General features: G+C 44.5%; 1 protein-coding gene across 4 annotated transcripts in view; it reads left to right on the top strand.

The window, feature by feature from the left end:
- LOC139583618 (methionine synthase reductase-like) overlaps positions 1-22,071 on the top strand; it is a 46,764-nt gene that overhangs the window by 13,368 nt on the left and 11,325 nt on the right. For all 4 annotated transcript variants that reach the window (XM_071414893.1, XM_071414891.1, XM_071414892.1 and 1 more), the window contains exons 10-13: positions 1,247-1,289; positions 2,943-3,123; positions 3,196-3,314; positions 19,202-19,294. In XM_071414893.1, the coding sequence (XP_071270994.1) occupies positions 1,247-1,289; positions 2,943-3,123; positions 3,196-3,314; positions 19,202-19,294 (436 nt within the window). The remainder of the gene's footprint in view (positions 1-1,246; positions 1,290-2,942; positions 3,124-3,195; positions 3,315-19,201; positions 19,295-22,071) is intronic.

Here is a 22,071-nt window from a genome sequence, read left to right on the forward strand (position 1 = left end):
AACATTCCAGGTGATGATGGTTGAGAGAATGCCAAGAGTGTGCAAAGCTGTCATCAAGGCAAAGGGTGGCTATTTGAAAAATCTCAAATATATTATATAATAATTTTTTTTGGTTACTACATGATTCCATATGTGTTATTTCATAATTTTGATGTGTTCACTATTATTCTACAATGTAGATGTATTTTTACAATAGTAAAAATAAAGAAAAACCATTGAATGAGTAGGTGTTCAAAAACATTTGACCTTCAGTGTAGATAGAAACATCCAACAGGGTTAGTGATCTAGATGGAAACATCAGACAAGGGATATGGATCTAGATGGATACATCAGACAGGGATAGTGATATAGATGGAAACATCAGACAGGGATAGTGATATGATGAAAACATCAGACAAGGGATATGGATCTAGATGGATACATCAGACAGGGATAGTGATATAGATGGAAACATCAGACAGGGATAGTGATATGATGGGAACATCAGACAGGGATAGTGATATGATGGAAACATCAGGCAGGAACAGTGATATGAAGGAAACATCAGGCAGGAACAGTGATATGAAGGAAACATTAGGCATGAATAGTGATATGAAGGAAACATCAGGCAGGAATAGTGATATGAAGGAAACATCAGGCAGGAATAGTGATATGAAGGAAACATCAGGCAGGAATAGTGATATGAAGGAAACATCAGGCAGGAATAGTGATATGAAGGAAACATCAGGCAGGAATAGTGATATGAAGGAAACATCAGGCATGAATAGTGATTTGAAGGAAACATCAGGCAGGAATAGTGATTTGAAGGAAACATCAGGCAGGAATAGTGATATGAAGGAAACATCAGGCAGGAATAGTGATATGAAGGAAACATCAGGCAGGAATAGTGATATGAAGGAAACATCAGGCAGGAATAGTGATATGAAGGAAACATCAGGCAGGAACAGTGATATGAAGGAAACATCAGGCAGGAATAGTGATATGAAGGAAACATCAGGCAGGAATAGTGATATGAAGGAAACATCAGGCAGGAATAGTGATATGAAGGAAACATCAGGCAGGAATAGTGATATGAAGGAAACATCAGGCAGGAATAGTGATATGAAGGAAACATCAGGCAGGAATAGTGATATGAAGGAAACATCAGAGGTAATAGTGATATGAAGGAAACATCAGAGGTAATAGTGATATGAAGGAAACATCAGAGGTAATATGCTTCCACCAGTTGTTTTCCTTTTTCTTTCAGAACATTTGCCTAAACTGCAACCAAGACCGTACTCAGCGGCAAGGTAAGCTGGTCTCGTAGTTCCTACAGTATTTCATAGTTTTCCTAATGTTTAACCCAGGCGCATACTTTGCTTCTTCATTTTGTGATCCAAATCAAACAAACCTAAAATGGGTGAATGCACATTGAATGTAGTTATGTGGATGTTGGTCTGTTGTGAAGGCAAACCGATGTTCACAGTAGAGGTTCAGGTCAATAGCAGAATGTTTATCTTATGGCCGGGACGATGCCAGTATTGCAATATAAAAACACGAAGTAGACTCTTTGGTCCTTTACAAACCTGCTATATGTAAAATATGATGTGCTATAGCTTGGAAAATAAATAAATGTGACTCTGGATGACAACATAATGATGTTTTGTTTTCCAACATTAGGGCTGTTTTCCTAAAATAAGTTAAATCGGCATTGTGTTTTGTTTCCTTGCCACGAGACTAACAAGTATTCAGATTAACACACACACACACACACTAACACATAACAAACGAGAGTGGGAAACCATTACATTATCACTTACATTACTGTCCATTAGTACCATTTTAAACATGTCAACACTGGTTTCCTATGCTCATTAGTTGTGTGTGTGTGTTTGTCTGAAGCTGTGTGTTTTTATTTTTTACGGTGTGTGCGTGCTTTGGTGGGAGGACTGTAGTCGATCAGATGCAGCTGGAGCATTAGGAGGCTGCATCATTGATGCTGTGGTCAATAGAGGTCCCCAGAGACCTGCAGAATGGGAAGACTGAAAATCAGAGAGGGGGAAGAAAGATTGAGGGAGAGGGAGGAAGAGAAATCAAAATGTGTGAGAGAGCAATCCACTAGATGGAGAGGAATAAGCGAAAGAGGGAGAAAGAGGCGGATATTAAAGAAAGAGAGAGGGTACAGTTAGTGTTTGTGGATGAGAACCAAAGGCTTGTTTACTCTGTGCAATGTAGAGTATAGCATCCCCTATTTCATCTACCTATTGTAGCACATCTACAGTATCTAATGATGTATCACATTAACTTTCACACTTATTTCCATAGCCTAATGAGTGGTGCACCAACAGAACTCTTACTTCCTTGCTATGGTATACAGTCAGCCACAGCGTCTGCTAAAATGCACTTATAGTTGCTGTGAAAAAGTATTTGTCCCCTTTCTAAATTTCTCAACTTTTGCGAAATATGCAAAAATAGAGTAAATCAGAAAGGGGGCAAATACTTTATTGTTACAACAAGATTGTACACGAAAGTGAAAGACTCACCAAAAGGGGGCGGGCGAAGCAAGCGGAGCTAGGCGGGTGGAAAGGACAGGCAGAGGAGTGACTGTATGCTAGCACGATATTTCCAATCATCTTTGCTGCTAGCGATGTTTCTGTAAGTGGATGAATTGGTCTAATTTAGCATGTATGGTAAAGCCCCAACCCTTAGCTTCATCTTCCAATTTAAATGAGCTTGGGAAAAAATTAATAATGCCATTTTTATAGTTTTGTGTTCCAGCGATAAAATGCAAAAATAGAGACACGTTCTAATTGAGCGAGGCATCAAAGTGGACAACCAGCCCGGCTTCGGTTGGGTCATTATAATTCAAAACAATGCATTCTAAAATAAATCACACTCGCCTTGCTATAACCCCTCTCACTTTGCCTTCCGTTCTCTCCTCTTTCCCTCCCTCTCTCCTCCAGTTCCAGTATGAGACACCCAGGTCGGCTGCACTTTGTGTTCAACGTCATAGAGTTTCCAGCATGCACTTGGAGACCCATGGGGAGGCAGGGCCTGTGTACTGGTTGGCTCTCTGACCTCGTCGACCCCATTCTGTTGCACCCTAGGAAGGCTCAGCCCTCCAGCACCCCAGCCCTCCCTAAGGTGAGTAGAGGAGTAACCTGTGTATGTGTGCACGTGTGACACACCGTAACACTTTTTTACGTTTGACCCCAGGTCCATGTTAGTCTGCGTGAGAACTGCTCCTTCCGCCTGCCCTCTGACCTCTCAAAACCCCTCATCATGATTGGACCAGGCACCGGCGTCGCACCCTTCATTGGTTTCCTACAACAAAGGTACAGCTCTCAAAGATGGAGGATTCATACTAACCCTCCCAGGCTACTCTTCTGTTATAAGTGATGCTTGTTTGTCTGATTAGTGGAACTGGTGTGTTGTTTATGTTTTGATGACAAACTTATTGTGAAGCTTACTCTCTGAGTAAATATGTTAATCACCAGGCTGCTATAACAACCATGACGCAACAGGAAGTGTTTCAGCTTTGATGAGTGTGTCACCAAATCAAGTGTTAACTGTGATGTCGAGTGGTAGTTAATCAAGGTTTTGCATTAATTTTTATTTTATTTTTATTTCACCTTTATTTAACCAGGTAGGCTAGTTGAGAACAAGTTCTCATTTGCAACTGCGACCTGGCCAAGATAAAGCATAGCAGTGTGAACAGACAACACAGAGTTACACATGGAGTAAACAATAAACAAGTCAATAACATGGTAGAAAAAAAGAGAATCTATATACAATGTGTGCAAAAGGCATGAGGTAGGCAATAAATCGAATAATTACAATTTAGCAGATTAACACTGGAGTGATAAATCATCAGATGATCATGTGCAAGAAGAGATACTGGTACTGGTGTGCAAAAGAGCAGAAAAGTAAATAAATAAAAGCAGTATGGGGGGTGAGGTAGGTAAATTGGGTGGGTAGTTTACAGATGGACTATGTACAGCTGCAGCGATCGGTTAGCTGCTCGGATAGCAGATTTTTAAAGTTGTTGAGGGAGATAAAAGTCTCCAACTTCAGAGATTTTTGCAATTCGTTCCAGTCGCAGGCAGCAGAGAACTGGAAGGAAAGGCGTCCAAATGAGGTTTTAGCTTTAGGGATGATCAGTGAGATACACCTGCTGGAGCGCGTGCTGCGGGTGGGTGTAGCCATCGTGACCAGTGAACTGAGATAAGGCGGCACTTTACCTAGCATAGCCTTGTAGATGACCTGGAGCCAGTGGGTCTGACGACGAACATGTAGCGAGGGCCAGCCGACTAGGGCATACAGGTCGCAGTGGTGGGTCGTATAAGGTGCTTTAGTAACAAAACGAATGGCACTGTGATAAACTGCATCCAGTTTGCTGAGTAGAGTGTTGGAAGCTATTTTGTAGATGACATCGCCGAAGTCGAGGATCGGCAGGATAGTCAGTTTTACTAGGGTAAGTTTGGCGGCGTGAGTGAAGGAGGCTTTGTTGCGGAATAGAAAGCCGATTCTTGATTTGATTTTGGATTGGAGATGTTTGATATGAGTCTGGAAGGAGAGTTTGCAGTCTAGCCAGACACCTAGGTACTTATAGATGTCCACATATTCTAGGTCGGAACCGTCCAGGGTGGTGATGCTAGTCGGGCGTGCGGGTGCAGGCAGCGAACGGTTGAAAAGCATGCATTTGGTTTTACTAGCGTTTAAGAGCAGTTGGAGGCCACGGAAGGAGTGTTGTATGGCATTGAAGCTCGTTTGGAGGTTAGATAGCACAGTGTCCAAGGAAGGGCCGGAAGTATATAGAATGGTGTCGTCTGCGTAGAGGTGGATCAGGGAATCGCCCGCAGCAAGAGCAACATCATTGATGTATACAGAGAAAAGAGTCGGCCCGAGAATTGAACCCTGTGGTACCCCCATAGAGACTGCCAGAGGACCGGACAACATGCCCTCCGATTTGACACACTGAACTCTGTCTGCAAAGTAGTTGGTGAACCAGGCAAGGCAGTCATTAGAAAAACCGAGGCTACTGAGTCTGCCGATAAGAATATGGTGATTGACAGAGTCGAAAGCCTTGGCCAGGTCGATGAAGACGGCTGCACAGTAATGTCTTTTATCGATGGCGGTTATGATGTCGTTTAGTACCTTGAGCGTGGCTGAGGTGCACCCGTGACCGGCTCGGAAACCGGATTGCACAGCGGAGAAGGTACGGTGGGATTCGAGATGGTCAGTGATCTGTTTGTTGACTTGGCTTTCGAAGACCTTAGATAGGCAGGGCAGGATGGATATAGGTCTGTAACAGTTTGGGTCCAGGGTGTCTCCCCCTTTGAAGAGGGGGATGACCGCGGCAGCTTTCCAATCCTTGGGGATCTCAGATGATACGAAGGAGAGGTTGAACAGGCTGGTAATAGGGGGTGCGACAATGGCGGCGGACAGTTTCAGAAATAGGGGGTCCAGATTGTCAAGCCCAGCTGATTTGTATGGGTCCAGGTTTTCCAGCTCTTTCAGAACATCTGCTATCTGGATTTGGGTAAAGGAGAAGCTGGGGAGGCTTGGGCGAGTAGCAGCGGGGGGGGGCGGGGCTGTTGGCCAAGGTTGGAGTCGCCAGGAAGAAGGCATGGCCAGCCATTGAGAAATGCTTGTTGAAGTCTTCGATTATCACGGATTTATCGGTGGTGACCGTGTTACCTAGCCTCAGTGCAGTGGGCAGCTGGGAGGAGGTGCTCTTGTTCTCCATGGACTTTACAGTATCCCAGAACTTTTTGGAGTTAGAGCTACAGGATGCGAATTTCTGCTTGAAAAAGCTGGCCTTTGCTTTCCTGACTGACTGCGTGTATTGGTTCCTGACTTCCCTGAACAGTTGCATATCGCGGGGGCTCTTCGATGCTATTGCAGTTCGCCACAGGATGTTTTTGTGCTGGTCGAGGGCAGTCAGGTCTGGAGTGAACCAAGGGCTATATCTGTTCTTGGTTCTGCATTTTTTGAACGGAGCATGCTTGTCTAATATGGTGAGGAAGTAACATTTAAAGAATGACCAGGCATCCTCAACTGACGGGATGAGGTCAATATCCTTCCAGGGTACCCGGGCCAGGTCGATTAGAAAGGCCTGCTCGCAGAAGTGTTTTAGGGAGCGTTTGACAGTGATGAGGGGTGGTCGTTTGACCGCAGACCCGTGGCGGATACAGACAATGAGGCAGTGATCGCTGAGATCTTGATTGAAGACAGCAGAGGTGTATTTGGAGGGCAGGTTGGTCAGGATAATGTCTATTAGGGTGCCCATGTTTACGGATTTAGGGTTGTACCTGGTGGGTTCCTTGATGATTTGTGTGAGATTGAGGGCATCAAGCTTGGATTGTAGGACTGCCGGGGTGTTAAGCATATCCCAGTTTAGGTCACCTAACAGAACAAACTCTGAAGCTAGATGGGGAGCGATCAATTCACAGATGGTGTCCAGGGCACAGCTGGGAGCTGAGGGGGGTCGGTAGCAGGCGGCAACAGTGAGAGACTTATTTCTGGAGAGATTAATTTTTAAAATTAGAAGTTCGAACTGTTTGGGCATAGACCTGGAAAGTATGACAGAACTTTGCAGGCTATCTCTGCAGTAGATTGCAACTCCTCCCCCTTTGGCAGTTCTATCTTGACGGAAAGTGTTATAGTTGGGTATGGAAATCTCAGAATTTTTGGTGGCCTTCCTAAGCCAGGATTCGGACACGGCAAGGACATCAGGATTGGCAGAGTGTGCTAAAGCGGTGAGTAAGGCAAACTTAGGGAGGAGGCTTCTGATGTTGACATGCATGAGGCCAAGGCTTTTTCGATCGCAGAAGTCAACAAATGAGGGTGACTGGGGACATGCAGGGCCTGGGTTTACCTCCACATCACCCGAGGAACAGAGGAGTAGTAGGATGAGGGTGCGGCTAAAGGCTATCAAAACTGGTCGCCTAGAGCGTTGGGGACAAAGAATAAAAGGAGCAGATTTATGGGCGTGGTAGAATAGATTCTGGGCATAATGTGCAGACAGGGGTATGGAGGGGCGCGGGTACAGCGGAGGCAAGCCCAGGCACTGGGTGATGATAAGAGAGGTTGTATCTCTGGACATGCTGGTCTCAATGGGTGAGGTCACCGCATGTGTGGGGGGTGGGACAAAGGGGGTATCAGAGGTACGGAGAGTGGAACTACAGGGTCCATTGCAAACCAAAACAATGACAATGAAAACTAGCCTGAACAACAGTATGCAAGGCATATTGATATTTGAGAGAGACATACAATAAGGCATAAAGTGATTGCAGGTCTTGATTGGGAGAGCTAGCTAAAACAACAGGTAAGATAACAGCAGCAATAACAGGGTGCTAGTCTGACACAGCAACAACAGGTAAAAATGGCGATGACTAGGCAGAGAGGGTCGGATTAACTACACACAGATCCTGAGTTAAAGCACAGAGCCGACAGATAAGACACAAATAAACAGAATGGAGTACCGTGAATTAATGGACAGTCAAGCATGCATCAGCTATGTAGCCAAGTGATCATAGTGTCCAGGGGGCAGCCGTAGATGGAGCAGAGGAGGCCTCCGCTAAGCTAGCACGCGGCGTGTAAAGTTAGTAGCCCGGGGGGTGGTCTGCTCAGACGGAGGGGGTCTGCTCAGACGTGGTTGTGTCGACAGAGAATCCAAGCCAGATGGCGATGGCGAAAGAGAGGTTGTGAATTGTAGAATAGTGTTTGCTAACTGGTGCTAGCTTCGTGGCAGTGGCAGTGGCACTAGCTCTTCAGCTAGCCGGCAGATGGGCCTAGCTCGAGGCTAGCTCAAGGCTAACTGGTGCTTGCTTCGGGACAGAGGTGTTAGCCAGTAGTAGCCACTCGGTTGCAGCTAGCTAGCTGTGATGATACGGTGTAATTGTCCAGAGCTTGCGTCAGGAATCCGGTGATGTGGTAGAGAAAAAGCAGTCCTATATGCTCTGGGTTGATATCGCGCTTGCAGCTAGCCGGCAGATGGGCCTAGCTCGAGGCTAGCTCAAGGCTAACTGGTGCTTGCTTCGGGACAGAGGTGTTAGCCAGTAGTAGCCACTCGGTTGCAGCTAGCTAGCTGTGATGATACGGTGTAATTGTCCAGAGCTTGCGTCAGGAATCCGGTGATGTGGTAGAGAAAAAGCATTCCTATATGCTCTGGGTTGATATCGCGCTGCAGCTAGCCGGCAGATGGGCCTAGCTCGAGGCTAGCTCAAGGCTAACTGGTGCTTGCTTCGGGACAGAGGTGTTAGCCAGTAGTAGCCACTCGGTTGCAGCTAGCTAGCTGTGATAATACGGTGTAATTGTCCAGAGCTTGCGTCAGGAATCCAGTGATGTGGTAGAGAAAAAGCAGTCCTATATGCTCTGGGTTGATATCGCGCTTGCAGACTGGCAGGTATCGGCCCGGTATTGAAGCTGGCTGTGTCCGAGTTAAGGGCGAAGACCGCAGCAGTGGCTAACTGACTACTAGCTAGTAGCTAGTTATCTGGCTAGCTTCTGATTGTGGTTACGGTTCTAAAGTATATAAAAAATAGCAGGTCCGTACCACATTGGGTGAGGCGGAATGTAGGAATGTATATTCAGTTCCTAGATGGAAAGTGAAATTAAAATAAATACGAAATGTATACGAAAAATACGAATACTATTTACACGGGACAAGACAGGACAAAGACACATCCGACTGCTACGCCATCTTGGATTCTTGGATCAGTAATCTCCATAATCATTTACAATAGATCCCATCAAAGATTCCCCACACTCTCTTTCCAAAATGTCTTGGATGGTGGTTTAATGGTGGTAGTAATATTGCAGACATGGCTGTGATTAACACTTCTACTTCACTTAAACTACCTGTAGGAGGAAATTGCCTGGCCTCTAAATGCTGATCGAAGGTCAGCTTTGCATTCTACCCCTAAAGGTTAAGGTCAGGATTTGGAGAAGGTAAGCTGATCCTAGATCTGTGCCTAAGGGCAACATCCCACTGAGGTAATAAGTCAAGCCATTCCAGAGCTGCAGTTTGTCTGTCTGGTGTTTATGACTCTAATGAACAGTTATGGGTCAAACTGGCCGATGGAGACGTATTGATTTGAATGTAGAGAGACCAGTAGACCGTCTGTGTGTCATTAATGTAAATCATAGCTGGTGATTACTGTGGAGGTGTAAAAGCAATATTGACCTGTGTGCGAGTGTGTGAACGTGTGTACATCTGTGTGTGTGCGCGCACACGCGTGTGCCTTGTAAAAGACCAGCTGTTAACAATGATGGAATACATAAATAATGGCTTGTAAAAGGTGCTGCTTGGTGTAATTTGACAAGATTAACTTTGTGAGTCATTTGTGGTAGCTAAGCCTACTAACATCATCTTACACCTAGGGCTGTTGCCTTGACTGTATTACCGCCACACCGGCAGTCACTGCAGTAAAATTCCACATGATCGTTGAGTCACGGTAACCTCCTAGTATGCACTCTGGACATGTGTTGTTAGTACCCAACTCACTAACGACCATCAGGTCCTAATGGCCTGGTATTCAGGGTTATACTGTCCTTCCATCAGGTCCTAATGGCCTGGTACTCAGGGCTCTGTTGTCCATCTAACAGCAATGCAAATGCAATGGAAAATCACATCAAACACTTATCATCAAAACAGTATCATCCTTTTAAAACTCACTTCACTGTGATTGATCAATTTGAAAAAAGAAGTTCAACAACAGGTTGAAACTGAGTGGAAAACATGGTCGTTGTGGATGTTGTTTCAAAGCTTAACACAATGAAATGGGCAGGGCTTTCTAAGGTGATGATTCATTCAAAACACCCACACCCATATGCATATTAGAGTTTATGCATATGCATAGGCCTATGCTGGTTCATTGATTGTGCGGGATGGCTAAGCCTACACTTAGTGTATTTGATTTTGAATAGCCTAGTAATGGGGGATTTAAAAATATATATTTTCATAATTAATAGGCTGACACATGACCTTTTAGCTACATAATATCTCACCACCATGTGTTTCCATCTCCTCTCTCTCCTTAATACAGAAAGAGGGAATGTCAACAGTTGAATGAAATAGGTTTAGTTGTGAATACATGTTACTATTGATGTTCCCAAACAGATTTCACTAGGTTTTCCAAATTAAGCACTGGCTAAATGCCACAACAGGGCTGGAGATAATCGGAATAGCCTGAAAAACGAACCAGCGGGTATGCGGCCTCCTTTCACTATTCGAGTGCATATGGATGACGTGTCTTTTTCCCCCCTGCCCCTGTTCTTGCCCGTATGATAATGGACAATTCTAAATCGAAACTAATTTGACATATTAGTAAAGACAAGATTAAATTGAGAATAGTGAAAATATGATACCCTTCCTAGAGGAGAGAACAGCGTGTGCAGTCTAAGGCATGGAACGCAAGCTTTTTTTGCTATTTTATCAAATCATCAATAGCCTATAGACGCATCATGCAGCCCATATATGTTTAGATTTCTAAGACATTCTAAGGTTTATGTCATTCACAACTAAAGTTGCCAAATAACTCTAAATCTAGCATATAGGACCTGTTTCAAATGGTCACTTTTACGCTCAACATAGCCACTTCATATTTGCACTCGCTCCGGAATGGGAAAAATATCATTTCTATTTTATTCAGTTAAGTTCAATTGTCGTAGTCTTACTATAAAATCATATAATGGCACGGGACTTATAAGCGTATCTTGTCTGCTAAATGAACAAGCCTACAGCTTACACAAAATGTCATGACCCCCATAGATCTACTTACACCAACATCCTACTAACATCTTACACCATGTTATTAGGACTCTGTCTAAATAAAGTTATATCCGGTTTGATTCTTTTTATACACCTAGAATACCCAGTATCACTCGTCATTGTGACAGTACGAATAAAGTTGTTTCCATATTGAAACACTTTGCTGGCCTGAATGTTTCATCCAGACTGTTCTTTTATACCTCAATGATTCAGACAGTGACTTGACAGCTCCTGACAACTCAGCTGTTTACCAGTCAACTCCAGTTGTCTTGTTTCTCTGATGTCTTCTGACGTGACACTGTTTGGTATTCACTGGCGTGTGTGTGTGGCAGTATTCTGAGGTGATGCTGTTTGGTGGTTAATCATGTGTGTGTGTGGGTGTATTAAGGTGACGCTGTGTTGGTGGTTAATGGCTGGTGTGTTTGTGTTGGGACTGCATTGTGATGAATGTTCTAGAAGGTGACTGATGTTTCTCAGTGGGGAGAGCTGTCTGTTGTCTGCACCTGCAGGACACCACCTCCACAGGACTGATGAATGTCTAACACCTACCATGACACGGTCACATGCCACCCGCCAACTACGCCAACGTGTGTGTGGTTGATGAATGACTTATGTTGCTAGTCCGACTACCCCAAATGTCAAGGTCGTGATAGGGAGTGTTCTCTCATACAACGTTCAGTGACATCACTTCCTGCTGTTCAGTGCATTAGTTCACGTTAAAGCTTTTCCATTAACTTGTCACCAACTAAAGAAATCAATGTTTCTTGGCACATCCCAGGCTTTAGCCTTGACCAAGAAGAAGCTAGCAATGTCCCACCTGGAGAAAAGATGCTCTCCAGTGTGTGTTTCTCTATTTTTCTTAGTAGGCTTCTTTAGTGTAGTATGGGACTGCAAATTCAATGTTGGTTTTGTGTGGAATGTCATTGTTTATTTACTGAACCCTTATTGTACCAGGTAAGTTGAGCGAGAACACATCATTTACACCAACGACCTGGTGAATAGTTACAGGGGAGAGGAGGGAGGATGAATGAGCCAATATGGAATGATTAGGTGGCTATGATGGTATGAGGAACAGATAGGGAATTTAGCCAGGACACCAGGGTTAACACCCCTACTCTTACGATAAGTGCCTTGGGATCTTTAGTGCCCACAGAGAGTCAGGACATCCATTCCGTTTAACTTTCCGTCTGAAAGACGGCAACCTACACAGGGCAATGTCCCCAATCACTGCCCTGGGGCATTGGGATCTTTTTTAGACTAGAGGAAAGAGTGCCTTCTACTGGCCCTCCAACAGCATTTCCAGCAGCATCTGGTCTCATCCATGGACCGATCAGGATCAATCCTGCTTAACTTCAGAGTCAAGCCATCATGGGCATGGAATCTTACATTAAGCGTCCTCTTACATGTGAAAGGTTTTCCAGACTACATAGCTATCAAGTTACATGATGTACCTTCTTTCAAACCTGATTGATATAACTGGGACATTCCACTCTAGCATTCTGAAAATGTTTAATGTCTACAATAACACCAATCAGTAACATACATGGTAGTGATGGTACATAGCAACCTTCAGTAAGCCCTGATGATTTGCTGTAGAAAGGCAGCTTCTCGCCTCTTAAGTGCAGTCTGACAGCGCTTTTCTCTCCTTTGTGCTCCTCCATAGACAGTCCTTTTCTCTATATAAAGCTTTTCACTGCTGGAAGGCGAGGAAGACGCTGGGGCAAACCGATCTTTCAGTGTACCTGTCTCTCTTCTCTCTCTTTTATTTTCTCTCCCTCGTCTCTTCATGCCCCCCACCCCCCCTCTGTCTGTCTTGCTCTCTTTCTCTAGTAGTCTGCTTGTCTTTCTCCTCTCTCTCTCCTTCACTCTTTCTCCTTCTTCACCTCTATGTCCCCTGCCATAGTTCTGGCAGATTGTAAAACCTGTCACGAGGAAAGCTTTGTACAGTACCCGAATTAAGATTCCAAACAAGGCGTTTACCCCAGATGCTGTGCTTTGATAAGAGATAACAACGTTCATTTTGACAGCAGGATGCTTTATCACCAACAAAACCTGAAGGTGCCTCCTTTTAAGCAACAAAAACATCATGGGGACACTTCAATTTTTCCTCTTTTCTCCGTCGCTCCCGCTCCCCTCCCCCTTCCCTCATTCTGTCTGCTTCTGTCAATCAATGGATGTTTTGAAAAGTACTTTGTGCCACTTTGTAACCACGGAAGCAAAAGAGAGAGCGAGCGGTTGAAGGGTCATAACTGTCTCAGTGGGATCTGGAGACCTCCGGCTGTCTGATATTGATTAGCCATGTCTGAGCTTAAGGATGAGTAATGGAGCAGGATGACCTTACCTGAGGATCAGGCTGGGTTGTTACAAATCTTAAACAGTCAGGGTAGCATGCTGTTTTCATTCATCAGTGCAACAAGAGGTATGATTGACATTATTAATTGAGGTTGTTCATCAGACGACAGGTAGAGTTTTTGTTATTGTAAACTGCTCTCCATAGGTTTGCCATATTCAGTTGAATGCATTGAAAATAGGGCATGTTAAACATCAGTAATCATAGCTCAGTGGCACTTCCTGGAATCATCGCGTACAGGCACATTTTATCACAGTCTCTTAAATCTCTCACAACACCATCTTACGCTGAGCATCAAACCCCATTGAACATGAAAAATTGCAGAGGAGACCTTGCTCCTGCTGAATCAGTTTCCCCTGCTTCCTGTTCATCTGAAAGGCAACTACCTTATTTGAACCCAAAATGGAGTATCTGGCTGTAATATTGTGATGCTGCATCCCTCGGGGCCTGTGTTCTGGGCAGAGATGTGATAGAATTGGAGGCCATGTTTTTCCTATTGATTTTGCTCCTTGTGTGGAGGGGTGAGTGAGGCTAGGCCTAGAGGGAAGAGAAGACGAGCCCAGTTAAATTAGTTTACTGACTTTTACTCAGGAATTGCAGATTGACAATAGTGGATGATGTCACTTGTTTGGTCTGCTTACCCAAGGGAAGCTTCATGAGACTTATTGGAATGCTCAGAATCGGAGCATTCAGAAACCTTGTCCAGTCAAGGTTCTCCACATCTCCAAATCAAATTTTATTGGTTACATACACATGGTTAGCAGATGTTAATGCGAGTGTAGCGAAATGCTTGTGCTTCTAGTTCCGACCGTGCAGTAATATCTAACAAGTAATCTAACAATCACAACAACTACCTTATACACACAAGTGTAAAGGAATGAATAAGAATGTCTACATATAAATATATGGATGAGCGATGGCCGTGCAGCATAGGCAGTAGATGGTATAGAGTACAGTATATACATATGAGAGGAATAATGTATCGTATGTAAACATTATATAAAGTGGCATTGTTTAAAGTGACTAGTGATGCATGTATTACATCCAATTTTTTATTATTAAAGTGGCTTGAGATTTGAGTCAGTATGTTGGCAGTTAGTGATGGCTGTTTAACAGTCTGAAAAACAGCTTCTCAAGGCCATCAGTCTCTCGGTCCCAGCTTTGATGCACCTGTACTGACCTCGCCTTCTGGATGATAGTGGGGTGAACAAATCAAATTTTATTTGTCACATACACATGGTTAGCAGATGTTAATGCGAGTGTAGCGAAATGCTTGTGCTTCTAGTTCCGACAATGCAGTAATAACCAACAAGTAATCTAACCTAACAATTCCACAACTACTACCTTATACACACAAGTGTAAAGGGATAAAGAATATGTACATAAAGATATATGAATGAGTGATGGTACAGAACGGCATAGGCAAGATGCAGTAGATGGTATACAGTACAGTATATACATATGAGATGAGTAATGTAGGGTATGTAAACATAAAGTGGCATAGTTTAAAGTGGCTAGTGATACATGTATTACATAAAGATGGCAAGATGCAGTAGATGATATAGAGTACAGTATATACATATACATATGAGATGAGTAATGTAGGGTATGTAAACATTATATTAAGTGGCATTGTTTAAAGTGGCTAGTGGTACATTTTTACATAATTTCCTGCTTTGATGCACCTGTACTGACCTCGCCTTCTGGATGATAGCGGGGTGAACAGGCAGTGGCTTGGGTGGTTGTTGTCCTTGATGATCTTTATGGCCTTCCTGTGACATCGGGTGGTGTAGGTGTCCTGGAGGGCAGGTAGTTTGCCCCCGGTGATGCGTTGTGCAGACCTCACTACCCTCTGGAGAGCCTTACTCTCCAGAGTAAGGTTGTGGGCGGAGCAGTTGCCGTACCAGGCGGTGATACAGCCCGACAGGATGCTCTCGATTGTGCATCTGTAGAAGTTTGTGAGTGCTTTTGGTGACAAGCCGAATTTCTTCAGCCTCCTGAGGTTGAAGAGGCGCTGCTGCGCCTTCTTCACAACGCTGTCTGTGTGGGTGGACCAATTCAGTTTGTCCGTGATGTGTACACCGAGGAACTTAAAACTTTCCACCTTCTCCACTACTGTCCTGTCGATGTGGATAGGGGGGTGCTCCCTCTGCTGTTTCCTGAAGTCCACAATCATCTCCTTTGTTTTGTTGACGTTGAGTGTGAGGTTATTTTCCTGACACCACACTCCGAGGGCCCTCACCTCCTCCCTGTAGGCCGTCTCGTCGTTGTTGGTAATCAAGCCTACCACTGTAGTGTCATCCGCAAACTTGATGATTGAGTTGGAGGCGTGCATGGCCATGCAGTCGTGGGTGAACAGGGAGTACAGGAGAGGGCTCAGAACGCACCCTTGTGGGGCCCCAGTGTTGAGGATCAGCGGGGTGGAGATGTTTCCTACCCTCACCACCTGGGGGCGGCCCGTCAGAAAGTCCAGGACCCAGTTGCACAGGGCGGGGTTGAGACCCAGGGTCTCGAGCTTAATGATGAGTTTGGAGGGTACTATGGTGTTAAATGCTGAGCTGTCGTCAATGAACAGCATTTTTACATAGGTATTCCTCTTGTCCAGATGGGTTAGGGCAGTGTGCAGTGTGATTGCGATTGCGTTGTCTGTGGACCTATTGGGGCGGTAAGCAAATTGGAGTGGGTCTAGGGTGTCAGGTAGGATGGAGGTGATATGATCCTTGACTAGTCTCTCTAAGCACTTCATGATGACGGAAGTAAGTGCTACGATAGTCGTTTAGCTCAGTTACCTTAGCTTTCTTGGGAACAGGAACAGTGGTGGCCCTCTTGAAGCATGTGGGAACAGCGGACTGGGATAACGATTGATTGAATATGTCCGTAAACACACCGGCCAGCTGGTCTGCGCATGCTCTGAGGACGCGGCTAGGGATGCCGTCTGGGCCGGCAGCCTTGAGAGGGTTAACACCTTGAAATGTTTTACTCACGTCGGCCACGGCTGTATGTTACTCACGTCGGTTCTTCCCGGCTGTATGTAATAAGATTTAAGATTTAAGATAACAATATAAGAAATAATGCATAAAACAAACAATACTGCATAGTTTCCTAAGAACGCGAAGCGACCATCTCTGTCGGCGCCATCGGCACATTGTGAAAATTCCCTCTTGAACCAGACTCAGGAGTCCGAATGCTATGACAGAGAAAAGGCCTATGTCATATCCAGGGGTCTTGTGAAAAGCTATCGACTGTACTTTGCTTGTGAATTACCAGTCCTTTTCCTACAAAACATTGTCATCGTCATCCAGAGCGAGTTTCAATTCACACCGCTTTAGGAAATGAGAAATGTGATGTCAGTCAGTCCCCTCACAATGACTCATTCTGTGGATGTGAATAGGTTAGGTCTTAAACCCAGGAAGTAACATCTTATCCTTGAGGGCCTCTGACTACTGCAACTCTCCACAAAGAGATGAGAACTCCATCCATCCTTCTTCCAGCTTTTCTTCTCTAGTCCTTTCTGAATAGTTGTTCTCTTGTCACCTCTCTCTCTGCCCAGATGGGGCATGGTGATGGCGCTTGACCTTTTTAGATGGCCAGATGACTGATGCGTTAGTAAAGGTTTGTGTGTGTGTGTGTGTGTGTGTGTGTGTGTGTGTGTGTGTGTGTGTGTGTGTGTGTGTGTGTGTGTGTGTGTGTGTGTGTGTGTGTGTGTGTGTGTGTGTGTGTGTGTGTGTGTGTGTGTGTGTGTGTGTGTGATCAGTAGAGAGCTGTCACCCCCCCACAGCAGGTGTGCAGTGTAGATAGCATCACACCGCCTCAGTGTTTTGTGTCTTTGTGCCAACTCGGTGCAAAGGATTCTGGAAGCCCTGCCAGACTCGTTGGCCACAGGAGTAATCACTTTTATAGAAGCGGGGCATATGTGCAGGGGGGAGATTTAGACACACACATCAGTTTTTTCCATTCGCGCCGGCCGTCGGCTAATCAGATGGTTACAATCATTTTCAGACTGTTACTTTTTCCACCTCATATTAGCTAGGCTTCCTTTCATTTAAAAGTTTCAATTCGCTAGTCCATAGTGCCCTCTCCCGCTAGAATGAACTATATGCATCTTCTAGCGATCTATTGATAGGATAGGCTGCCTGTCAGTCACAAAGCAAGCGGTGATAGGGGAACACAGTCTGCTGCAGTCCAAAAAATGTACACGGAAGAGAGAGAAAGCATGATGCTCGTGAATGTCCCATATAATGTAAGTGGTAATGATGAGTCGTAATCCACGACTTAGCCTAATTATTGTTTTCTGGCACATTCATTTATTTTCTTTTGCGTGTTTCACGTAGCCAGCCACATGAAGTCATGGCGCATAGTAGGCTATTTTACTGTGCTTTGACAGCTAAACAGTAAGTTGACTAGTTCATAAAAGGTGTCGAACTGACTACACAAAGTCGATCTCCTATATCCCTTTCACGGCCGGACTACTGCATTTGGGTCCCTGAGACACCAACTTCCAGGGGGCCTACAACTAAAAAAATAAGCAACAATTGGTTAGGGACCCCCTGGAGGTCGAGAGCCCCGGGGTACGTGCCTTGTCTGCCTGTTCGGTAATCCGGCCCTGATCGCTTTGCCATTCATAAATCATGCAACTTGCTTATATGTCTATTATATCTTATCGGGACAAGTAAACCAAAGGATTTCCTCTTAAAAGAATAATGTGCAAATATTGTACAATCCAGGTGTACAAAGCTCTTAAGAGACTTACCCAGAACAACTCACAGCTGAAATCACTGCCAAAGGTAATTTTAACATGTATTGACTTGGGTGAGAATAGTTATCTAAATGAGTGTCTGTATTTCATTTTCAATACATTTGCAAACATTTCTAAAAACATGTTTTCACTTTGTCATTATGGGGTACTGTGTGTAGATTGATGAGAAACATATTGATGTAATCCATGTTGAATTCAGGCTCTAACACAACCATGTGGAGTAAGTCAAGGGGTATGAATACTTTCTGAAGGCCCTGTATAATCAAGCTGTTTATCAGTCTCTCTGTGACCGCCGATAACTTGGGAACGACGTTCATTGCAAATACAAAGTTACCAATGTCTTTGCATTTGAAGCGAAGGATCAACATAAAATAAAAACCGAGATGACTGCATAAAAATATGAATACAGTACGCCCATAGGCTACATAGGCCTATATATTTCAAATATATTGTAATACATGTTCTATTTGTAGGCTCAATATATTTCATGATGTGTAACAACGTGCGCATTCATGTGCCAAATAAATCTGTGATTGAGTGCATTATTATAGGTTATAATTATAATGTTAGGGTAAGATTTGAATGGAGAAATCTGGTCAGAGAGCAGCGCAGTATCCATGTTGACACATGCTTTCTGCGTGGTGTTTAGGGAAACACATGTTACATCTTCTACTGTTGTAGGAAAGCTGCATTGTTAAACACTCGTGAACCTTTCATCGCTATCGGGAAACAAGGCCCTGAGCATATAGGCCTTGACCTAGACGATATCCAAAACATCTAACAATAAACTGAATTCATACATTTTCATTAATTTTAAATTGTAAAGTCATGTCGTCCTACACAATACTACAACAAATTGTTCCAATCTGTGAGGTAAACTCAATAAAGGATTCAATAATTTCACTGTGTTTTGGATGGAATCAAGCCATTTTGACACCAAAATCGAGCTCCTTAGGCAGAAAATATAGTCACCTGGCTGGCAATTTTTTTTTTGTATTTGGCTGGATACTCTATGTACTATTGGATAACATTGACACATACGGACGCCGGCCTACTCAAGTTCGTGTTGTCATTTTCATGCGTTGTGGAGTGTGATCCATCTTTTTTTCAGCGTGTACTTTTCGTGTCCCCTCTGTACTGTGTCATTCCCATCCATGCATTAGGTAATTGTGGCACTCTACTCTATTGGTGTTGTAGAGAGATAGATACAGCAGAGTCACTGCTCCATTTCACCTCTGTTGTGAGCAAGGACTGTCCCGTCTTCTCTCTCTGTGTTTTTATTGATTGGGCTTTGAGCTCTCTTGTGTATTTATTTATTTTCTCCTTTTTTGTCTTTCAGGGAGAAGGAGAGGGAGGAAAACCCGGAGGCGGAGTTTGGTGAGACCTGGCTGTTCTTCGGTTGTCGCCAGAGAGATCGAGACTTCCTGTTTAGGTGAGTGTCATTCTGACAAACGTTGGGTCTTTCCCAAATGGCACCCTATTCCCTATGGGCGCTGGTCAAAAGTAGTGCACTATATAAGGAGTGTGATCCCATTTCGGACGCACCCATGCATCCCCAAAGTCTAGCTTGGTGACCTTGGACTTTTCCTACAATCAGAGTGCAGATCATCATGTAAACAAACTGTCTGAGTGAGGCTGTTCTGTGACAGCGTGGTTCCATGGAACGTGTCACTTCCTCTGTGTCCTTGACGGCTGTGGCATGATAGAGAAGGCAGTGAGATTGGACCTTGAAGGACAAGACTTTAAACTTCATATGACAGGATTATGGTCTGGCTGCCACATAGGACCACAGAGACACAGTATGTCTCACTAGAACTACACTGTATGGCAGGGATAGGCAACTAGATTCACCCTCGGAACGATTTTTGTCGGAGCGGATGGTCGGGGGGCCCGGACATAATTAGAATAATTTGTACATTGCGAATTAACCAACTAAGCCCAATAAGAGATTGTATTTTCAAATCATACCTTGATTACATCGAGACACTATCGTTTATGTCTCTTTTTTTATTTGTGGGAATACTTTTCAACAGATTTCCTAAATTAATTAAACAGTTTTTTTGCTGAATTTTTTACAGTCTTTTTTTTTACCCAAAACTAAAATCCCCCACAAATAAATATGTACACTGCTCAAAAAAATTAAGGGAACACTAAAATAACACATCCTAGATCTGAATGAATGAAACATTCTTATTAAATACTTTTTTCTATACATAGTTGTGTGCTGACTACAAAATCACACAAATTATCAATGGAAATCAAATTTATCAACCCATGGAGGTCTGGATTTGGAGTCACACTCAAAATTAAAGTGGAAAACCACACTACAGGCTGATCCAACTTTGATGTAATGTCCTTAAAACAAGTCAAAATGAGGCTCAGTAGTGTGTGTTGCCTCCACGTGCCTGTATGACCTCCCTACAACGCCTGGGCATGCTCCTGATGAGGTGGGGGATGGTCTCCTGAGGGATCTCCTCCTAGACCTGGACTAAAGCATCCGCCAACTCCTGGACAGTCTGTGGTGCAACGTGGCGTTGGTGGATGGAGCGAGACATGTTGTCCCAGATGTGCTCAATTGGATTCAGGTCTGGGGAACGGGCGGGCCAGTCCATAGCATCAATGCCTTCCTCTTGCAGGAACTGCTGACACACTCCAGCCACATGAGGTCTAGCATTGTCTTGCATTAGAAAGAACCCAGGGCCAACCGCACCAGCATATGGTCTCACAAGGGGTCTGAGGATCTCATCTCGGTACCTAATGGCAGTCAGGCTACCTCTGGCGAGCACATGGAGGGCTGTGCGGCCCCCCAAAGAAATGCCACCCCACACCATGACTGACCCACCGCAAAACCGGTCATGCTGGAGGATGTTGCAGGCAGCAGAACGTTCTCCACGGCGTCTCCAGACTCTGTCACGTCTGTCACATGTGCGTGTGAACCTGCTTTCATCTGTGAAGAGCACAGGGCGCCAGTGGCGAATTTGCCGATCTTGCTGTTCTCTGGCAAATGCCAAACGTCCTGCACGGTGTTGGGCTGTAAGCACAACCCCCACCTGTGGACGTCGGGCCCTCATACCACCCTCATGGAGTCTGTTTCTGACCGTTTGAGCAGACACATGCACATTTGTGGCCTGCTGGAGGTCATTTTGCAGGGCTCTGGCAGTGCTCCTCCTAATCCTCCTTGCACAAAGGCGGAGGTAGCGGTCCTGCTGCTGGGTTGTTGCCCTCCTACGGCCTCCTCCACGTCTCCTGATGTACTGGCCTGTCTCCTGGTAGCGCCTCCATGCTCTGGACACTACGCTGACAGACACAGCAAACCTTCTTGCCACAGCTCGCATTGATGTGCCATCCTGGATGAGCTGCACTACCTGAGCCACTTGTGTGGGTTGTAGACTCCGTCTCATGCTACCACTAGAGTGAAAGCACCACCAGCATTCAAAAGCGACCAAAACATCAGCCAGGAAGCATAGGAACTGAGAAGTGGTCTGTGGTCACCACCTGCAGAACCACTCCTTTATTGGGGGTGTCTTGCTAATTGCCTATAATTTCCACCTTTTGTCTATTCCATTTGCATAACAGCATGTGAAATTTATTGTCAATCAGTGTTGCTTCCTAAGTGGACAGTTTGATTTCACAGAAGTGTGATTGACTTGGAGTTACATTGTGTTGTTTAAGTGTTCCCTTTATTTTTTTGAGCAGTGTATATATATATACAGTGGGGAGAACAAGTATTTGATACACTGCCGATTTTGCGGATTTTCCTACTTACAAAGCATGTAGAGGTCTGTAATTTTTATCATAGGTACACTTCAACTGTGAGAGACGGAATCTAAAACAAAAATCCCGAAAATCACATTGTATGATTTTTAAGTAATTAATTCGCATTTTATTGCATGACATAAGTATTTGATACATCAGAAAAGCAGAACTTAATATTTGGTACAGAATCCTTTGTTTGCAATTACAGAGATCATACGTTTCCTGTAGTTCTTGACCAGGTTTGCACACACTGCAGCAGGGATTTTGGCCCACTCCTCCATACAGACCTTCTCCAGATCCTTCAGGTTTCGGGGCTGTCGCTGGGCAATACAGACTTTCAGCTCCCTCCAAAGATTTTCTATTGGGTTCAGGTCTGGAGACTGGCTAGGCCACTCCAGGACCTTGAGATACTTCTTACGGAGCCACTCCTTAGTTGCCCTGGTTGTGTGTTTT

The sequence above is a fragment of the Salvelinus alpinus genome, chromosome 8 (genome assembly GCF_045679555.1).
Source record: "Salvelinus alpinus chromosome 8, SLU_Salpinus.1, whole genome shotgun sequence".
Taxonomy (NCBI): Eukaryota; Metazoa; Chordata; class Actinopteri; order Salmoniformes; family Salmonidae; genus Salvelinus; species Salvelinus alpinus.